Source organism: Micrasema longulum, unplaced genomic scaffold (genome assembly GCF_059751315.1).
Source record: "Micrasema longulum isolate JH-2025_06_02 unplaced genomic scaffold, ASM5975131v1 h1tg000087l, whole genome shotgun sequence".
NCBI classification, from domain to species: Eukaryota; Metazoa; Arthropoda; class Insecta; order Trichoptera; family Brachycentridae; genus Micrasema; species Micrasema longulum.
Genome location: NW_028277293.1, coordinates 328,937 through 337,689, shown reverse-complemented (window position 1 = coordinate 337,689; position 8,753 = coordinate 328,937). Strand labels below are relative to the sequence as shown.

The window sequence follows — 8,753 nt, the reverse complement described above, 5'->3', positions numbered from 1 at the left end:
ATTTTGTGAATATGATTTTCAAAACATCATAATTATGTAGGTAACCAAATGAGTATTTCAATTTGTAAAAAAACAATAATTACCTAATTATAATATTTATATTTTCTTTAATGTAAAACAGCGTTGTTGGGACTTTAGATGTTTTTTCACTAAAACAATATTGACTTCCGGTTTTTATAATACCTTACCCAAACAACCTTGTTTAAAATAATTTTTGAGTTTAGCGTTTTTTTTTCACGTATAAAATAGCTAATCGCGATAACTTTTACATTTTTACCTCCAAAATCGCGGTCTGAATTATTATTTTTGTTTTTTTCATTTTTAGTTATTGATTTGTCTTTTCAACTCATAATCCCTAATATGGCCGCCCAGGGAAGCAATAAATGTAAACTTAACCACGTTGCTAATCAGGAAAGTAATTGCAATTGCCCAAATGAAGAGAAGTTTTAGTGGTCTTTTATTTAATGAAAAGGAATTTTTATTGTTAAAAGCATATTTAGTTTTATGGAATTTTTTTAATCGGCGTGCGTGGAAAGTGTGCCAGGAAACAGTGGTGTGGCGTTCTATCCTCTCTGCCTACCCCTTCGGAGAAATGGATATTTAGTTATTAGTATAAGACTTTGAACTAATCTGACAAATTTCCAATTCTGTAATATTATTATCACTTTGTCTAGACGAGCGACTCCTAAAAGGTATTTCACGGAATTCTGAGGTTCGGGCGCGGGAAAATCGACGTAGAAAACAGAAAAACTGTGTGAATATTTCGTTTTTAATTTGGATAATTTTAATTCAAAATACGTTTAATGGGTTTTAATTTTGTCAATTTACATTTTTTACAATCGAGAACTTTTTTTACTATTTCATTTAGTTCAAAAAGGGTAAATCTACAGATGATATTTGCTTCCAAACTTTGATGTCTGAGTAAAAGTTACCATTGCTCTCCACTAGAAGGACAATTGACCTCACTCTAATGCACAAAGTGATATGCACCCTAATAGATTGCCCAAAATTATTGTCCCTGGTAAACTTTCGTGTACCCACAAGGACCACCAGACTCCCAACACATGTTCCAGTGTGAGTACAATAGGACAAACTTCACCCACCATTCTCCCTTGACACACATCCACAGAATTGCTAATAATGAGGAAGTTCAGTGGTTTTTTTATTTGTTAATAGACTATTAAACTAAGTCAAAAATATAATTTTTAATGTTTATATATCGTATTATCAGCGCTACGATTTTTTAAAGTTTTGTATTTCTGAAATAACTCCGCGTGTTACGTCAGAGGTTCATTTCTGCTTATTCTCATTCAGTTCTTCCCATTGGTCCAGAAACGACAAGCAGACCGGAAATCTTCCATAGCTCTCAGATCATAGGTTGATTCACATGAACCAGTGACGTCATGCAAAGTAGTGTGTTTTTATCTAAATATTTTTTATTATTTTTTTCGCATATTTTCAAGAAACTTTGCCGTACAATTTAATGCTTTAATTTTTACCCCGCGCAAGAAAACATTTTTTGTATCTAATTTCCTGTAGGGCTGAAGTTCCTCATTGGACTTGCTCCACACCACTCTTGCTGCAATAAAATCATCTATCCTATCCATCGATTGGCCATCCCCTCAATTCGCCTCTTTTTAATGTGTTTCTCTACTCATCTTTACTTTATTTTCTTTATTTCTTTCTTTATTTTAGAATTAATTACATGTTTAGTTTAACAGTTATGATTTTATTTTATGTTATTTTCTAAAATGCTTTATGTACTTTCAACTGTATATTGTAAGACCCCTCTGGGCGTTTTTTAAATAAATTATTAACATCTAAATAGAACTACGTGTCTATCAAGGATAGGTTTTTGGTGTCTACTAAAATCAAACATAACTACCCCGTGGTTTTAACAATAAGATTTATTTTTAGTAAGCAACATTAATAACTTAGCAATTTCACTAACATTGATATGTATCGTTATGCATTCAGATGCACGAGTTTACTAACCCCTACTCATCACATTAAGATATACATATTATATGACTTTACAGGAAGTGTTCTGTAATTTTAATTACGCAAACAGTTTTTATTCTAAATTAAATGTATTTAATACATTTAAGCTTTTTTAAAAAAAAAATTCAATATAGGGTATTTCAATAAGAGTATTGGTAAAAAATTTAAATTTAAATAAAACAAGTTGAATTTTAGATATAGTGGATCTTTTTATTTCAAGGTGAAGAGCATTCAATACCATAATGTTTTGAATATCAATACAATTAAATACTCCCTGCAGCTTTGTTTGACTATGGTAATCCAGGAGGCTGAATTTTTTGTCTCTGGCACTTAAGTTAGGCTCTACCTCACAGGTTGACTGTTGATATGCAAAGGCATTGCATAGTCTCTCGTGGATCTTGACAATTTTGTTGGTTCACAAAGCTATTCAACCAAAAGTGCACTTTGCTGCTAATGTTTTTGACGGATTGTTGAATGGTATTGCATTCCATGGTTAAATAGTGACTAGGTCACAATACAAAACATCAAAGAATGACAGTATTGACACTTGAAGCATGATCTATCACAGCTATTGAAAGACCCTATATTTATATTGATTATAATTTAAGTACCCAGTTATTTTATAACAAAGATGGCACACTTATGTACATGAAAAGCATTTTATGCAATGCATATTAGACAGAAATTCAAAGTAAATTAAATTTTAATAGAATCAGCAAGTTGATATTTCAAATTATTGTATAAGTTCAGATCGCGAATTGAGAATTACAATGGTTTGCAGGCTTAGAAATATATTACTTATGTAATCCAATATAATTAACAGTTTAATATTACATTTTTTCTTAAAATGAGATTATTAAAAATAATATATTCTCCAAAAATATGGTTAAAATATTTTTCCCATGAAAATTTTCAACATTCATTAAAAACATATCACTTTTGTCAAATACCAGCAGCCTTTTCGAAGCATAAAATTGTAGCTAAAATGTAGTAAATATAATAAATTTAGTTTTATTTTAGCGTTAAAGTAAAAATCTTTATGCAGAGTTGGAATTTGAGCATTGAATTAAAATCAATCAAGTGAAACCAGAAGAATCAATTTTATATTGTATGCATTCACTAACAAGAAAACTTGCCATTTTGACATTATTTTTTCATAAAACAAACCATCACGGGCAGGCAGAGAATATGCAATATTACACCACTCTGTACCGACCGTACATACCAATCACTCTTCTTCATCTCTACATTCATAGATTTTCTCATGCACACAACGAGAATACTGACCTTTGACATGTTCATCTTCAAGTATTTGTTGGATTTGATTATGCCAAGCGCTTCTCAGTTTTACCTGTTTTGTACATCCATCAACATTCGTATCGTAAATCCATTCACTCTTCATGTCCAAACCAATGGAGCACTCCTTTTTTGGTTTTCTTGATAATGCTTGTTTCAGCATATTGTATGGATTTTGACATTTGTGTGTACCATAGATAGTTTTACCATTCATTCGTCCGAGAGATCTCAATTTGACTGCATTTAGCCTACTTTCATCCCTGTTTTTCCAATTCCATACTTTAATTCCATAAATAAGGGTCAGGACTCTATGGTGAACTGCTAATTTCACCTCCCGCGAAACTAAGCCAAATGGTTTATTTTGTGTAATTTTTTAAGATCATTATGATATTTCAAAGATATGAATTTTTATAAACGATTTTAGATTCCAATAAACTTCTTCATTAGAATATTAATTACAGTAGCATACATTCAAAAAAACTCCAAGTCAAAAGTCGACATAATTGTAGCTATTAAATGACAAGTTGTATAAATAGTGTTGACATAGAAATGTCGCCTAGTGTGTTTCTGCCTAGCGTTCATAAGGTTGGTTGAAATAGTGTTTATTTGGTAAAATTTCATGTAAAGCTGATGATGTGTCCAAGAAAATAGATATAAATATTACCAAAGCCATGATATGCATCTAACAAGATCAAGTTTGATCTAGTCGGTTTTTCAAAAAGCAGTATAATTATTACTCTACAGTTGTAGTTTTTGTACACATTATACAAGAAAATATTTGAACCTTATTTATATGAAACATTCAATACAAATTAAAATTGTCTTTACCACATTAAACGCACAAGCATGAACCAAATATTTCTTTTTTAAATAAAAAAAAACATTACTTATTAACGTAGTACAGCTGAGTTAAATATAGATAGTGTATTTATCCACAAAAATAAAATAAAAAATATGGGGGTCAATAATAATTTGAATTTAAATAAATGTTTGGTTTCTTCCAGCTACTAATATTGTAGATCAATATAAATTTTAGATTGTATATTGTTACTTTCTTTAAACTGTGTGTATCTAGTTAAATGTCAATTTGGTAGATTGTATAAGCTAGGCAAACAACTTAATTATTATATTAAAGAAAAACAAAATGCAAACACTAATATAAAAATAAACCTAACTACATATTATAAAATAAATAAAAGATAAATGTTAAAAAAAAAATGGACTTAAAGTATACAACAATCTTATAATATTTTTTAAATGGAATATTTTGGTTTGAGTACTATCTCGGTTACTTTATTTTTATTCTCCTTTTGTGCTGACAGTTTTTTACAAGGTGCAGAGTAGTAATGTTAAGTTCTTTATCAAAAGTACTTGCAGGTTGTAACTACACATTACGTATTAAACCACCTATAATGAAATAACATTCAGAATAAATATTAAGAATAAAGGTCGAGCCTACATTGGTCTGTTAGCAAACAAATGTTTGACAATGCTCTCATCAGCTAGAGTGGAAATGTCTCCAACATCTGTATCTCCCATAGCAACTTTGCGTAAGATTCTACGCATTATTTTACCGGAGCGAGTTTTTGGAAGTCCGGGGGCATGTTGGATGACGTCAGGCATCGCGAATGGGCCAATTCTTTCACGAACCTTTTTCTTCAGCTGGTCAGTCAGCGCTTTGTTGAAAACAGAATTTTCGTTTGGAGTTATGAAGCAGTAGAGACATTCTCCTTTGATGGGATGAGGCTTGGACACAACTGCAGACTCAGCAACGTCAGGGTGCTCGGTAAGTACTCCTTCTACTTCTGCAGTAGACATCAGATGGCCAGACACATTCAACATGTCATCTACACGACCTGTGACCCAAAGATATCCATCTTCATCTCTAGAAGCTCCTAAAAAATGGAATTTAATTTACTTTAATTTTATTAGAAAATCAAGCATCATCATTCCGTGCAAAGGGCACTGCATTGGTAAACCAAATGCCGCGTATTTCGATCATCAGTTACATAAAGATAAGGTGATCAGTCCTACACTTTAGGTGCCAGCGTCAAACCCTCAAAATCAATATTTCGCATCCACCCTGCGAGGAATCAAACTCAGGACCTCAAGAATGGAAGGCAAACGTGCCAACCACTACACAACGAGACAGACTCCACTCGATTTCCTTATTCAGGATTTTTACCTGAGAGCAGCCATCAAGTTTAAAACACAAAAAAAAACAAACAAGGCCGGTTAATAAGTTCTTTTTGTATTTTTTTATTACTTTTAAAAAAAAATAAGCCATAATTTTTCCATGTTAAAGATTTTTTTTACAAAGGTTTAAAATATGCATATTTTGAATGACAAATGACACACATAACGTTTTGCCAGGTGGCATATAGTTACCGGATGTCCGTTTCATCACTAGTTTATCTGTTGATTAATGCTTGTGATAAATTAATGAAGTATTAAAAAATAAATGTTTTTTAAATTTTTTTAGTAAACATACAACTATTTTGGGAATACACAAATCAATGGTCACATGACATGAAAGATTGAAATGTGTGAACAGATAAAGGTCAAGAACAACTATTGAATTAGCAAGCACTGATTGATTTCTGATTTATTAATTTAATAAACGCTCCAACAATATACAGTTAAATAGTAGATAAAGTATTATAGCAGATAACACAAAATAAAATCATCATTAATCATCAAATATGTAATTAATTATAGAAAAAGGAAATAAAGTGAAGATGAATAGAAACGAAAAACACACTAAAAAGAGGAGAATTGAGGGGATAGAATAGTTGATTTCATTTATTACATGATATTATAGTATAAGTGTACTAAACATTTGTCAATTTCAAGAATTTAACCAATATTCAAGTAAGTTGACAAGTTCTTTTAAATCAAAAAAATCATAAGCAAACAAAATTAGAAAATAAGACAAAATGATTCATATTATTATTTCAAAAGTATTTACATTATTTTAGATTTAATTTTACTTGTGCTCTGTTGCATGCCAAATTGTGTTAGTAGAAATGAATGCCTCACCATCACCAGTACAGTAATATCCAGGAAACTTGGCAAAGTACGTAGACTCAAATCTGGGGTGGTTATTGTACAGAGTCCTCATCATACCAGGCCAAGGACGGGAAAACACCAGGTAACCTTCCCCGGGGCCTTCAATAACACTTCCATTATCATCCAGCAACACCGGGTCTACTCCAAAGAACGGGAAAGACTGAAAACAAATGCATTTATTCTAAAATATTTCATATCGCATATTTGCCATATCACCCAAAGAACCATCTGGTTTTGAATGTTCATTCATAATTCATATTAGACAATATTCATCATCACTTAGATAATAAATAAATAAATTTTCATTTATTTTATTCAGATATTTAGAACATTACAGAAAAATACCCAATTCATTCTAAATACAATAATAGATCACAAATTACAGTAGATAATTATGTTATTAAAATAATATAACAAAATGTAAAAAGAAAAATTAAATGTTAGAAAGTGCTTTCCTAAGGGAAGGCCCACTGTCGTGAAATATGTCGACATCCGAGGCGATGCGATTAAGTAGCAAGATTGCTCTACCAACCGGCATAACCATTGGCAGGTTGGTTCTGCATCGCGGTAGGTAAAACAATCGATGCTGTCTTTGTCGAAGATAGTTATCAGGTACGAACAGACCCACATCCATCAGAATTTCTGAGTTATGTATGCGACCACCGATCACCTGGAAAAAGTGAACACCCAAATGAACGTCCCTCCTCCTCCATAATGACTGATAGCCTAGCATTCCCAGTAAAAAGTCAGTTGGAAAGAGCCAAGGATAATATCCACACTCTTTAAGGTACAGATAGCGCAGAAATTTTTTCTGCACTCTCTCCACCATCAAAGAGTATCGAGTCTCATGTGGCGACCAAATAATGGAACTAAACTCCAAACGACTTCTTACCAAGGAATTATACAATGTCCTCAAAATCTGAGTGTTAGAAAAGATCTTGGCATTTCTAAGAACAAAACCAAGCATTTTAAGGGAGTCATTACATAGATTAACTATATGAAGATTAAAAGATAACTGAGCATCAAACAACACCCCGAGATCTCTGGACGTTGAAACCCTTTCAAGTCTTACTCCGTCCATGAGATAACGATAGTATATTGTTTTGGATGCTCTTGTGTATGCCATTACAAAACATTTGGAAACATTGAAGAACAATTTGTTTTGTTTGCTCCATTGAATAATATTTTGAATGTCACACTGAAGTTTAATACAATCTGAAGAAGTCAGTATTTCACAAAAAATTTTTAGGTCGTCAGCAAATAAGAGAAAATTACAAAATTTTATGACTTTACCAATATCATTTATAAAGATTAAAAATAACAATGGTCCCAAATTAGATCCTTGAGGAACCCCTGAAGAGGTATTAAAATGTTTCAGATTGATACAGTCCATATGACACATATTGCTTACGATCTGTAAGATAATTTGTGAATAGCTTCAGAAGAATGTCGCTAAAGCCAATCCTCTGAAGTTTCAGAAGCAAAAGTTGGTGATCTACCTTATCAAACGCTTTGGAAAAATCGTTGTACGAACAGTCTACTTGAGCACCTTTGTCGAGTGACTTAGTGACAAAATTCGTAAACACCATCAAATTTGTATTGGTTGAACGCCCAGGCCGAAATCCATGTTGTTCGTTTGATATGAATGGTTCTAATTGGGGATTGACAAAATGATATATCAACCATTCAAATGCCTTTGCAGGAGCAGATAAAATTGCCACCGGCCTATAGTTTTCGATACATGTTTTATTCCCTTTTTTAAACACTGGAGAAATTTTGGAGATCTTCCATAACTCCGGAAAGACACCTGTTTTTAAGGACAGATTGAAAATAACAGTTAGTGGTTTTTTGAAAATGTGTACACAACTCTTCAGCACAGCGGTTGGAACAAAATCGGGACCAAGTGAACAAGTGTTCTTTAAAGAACTAATAGATTTGAAGACATCAGTTTCGCTGAAATAATCTATTGAAATATTTTGCGAGCCTTGAGACGAACTTTGTTTATTTAGATGCACCTCTTTATTCGGAGTAGAACAGTAAACAGATTTAAAATTACTAGCAAAAGCATTCACAATATCCACATTTCGAACGTCTTGACATTTCCAGGTCATGGAGTCCATGATCCCTCCATCCCGGCGCTTAGAGCCAATATATCTCCAAAAGTCACTGGGATTTCGCAAGATATTTGATTCGATATCGGAAATATAAAAGTCAAAGGCTGCATTTCTTTTCTGTTTTACCTCGGTTCGAAGATTACTAAAAAGAGAGTAGTAGTATGGATCACCAGAAGACTTCCACTTTTTGTGGTATCCGTGTTTTTTTCTGATGTCACTGATAATATCACGAGAGAACCACCTCGGATATCTCCTGTTACTCACAGCCGGGGG

The 8,753-nt window shown here is 32.4% G+C and overlaps 1 protein-coding gene across 1 annotated transcript in view; it reads right to left on the bottom strand.

Annotated features, from left to right (window-relative positions):
* Positions 1–4,571: 4,571 nt before the first annotated feature.
* AcCoAS (acetyl coenzyme A synthase) overlaps positions 4,572–8,753 on the bottom strand; it is a 73,071-nt gene continuing 68,889 nt past the window's right edge. The window contains exons 8-9 of the mRNA XM_088234524.1: positions 6,337–6,526; positions 4,572–5,192 (exon numbers count right to left, since the gene is read on the bottom strand). Of these exons, the coding sequence (XP_088090650.1) occupies positions 4,753–5,192; positions 6,337–6,526 (630 nt within the window). The 3' untranslated portion in view covers positions 4,572–4,752. The remainder of the gene's footprint in view (positions 5,193–6,336; positions 6,527–8,753) is intronic.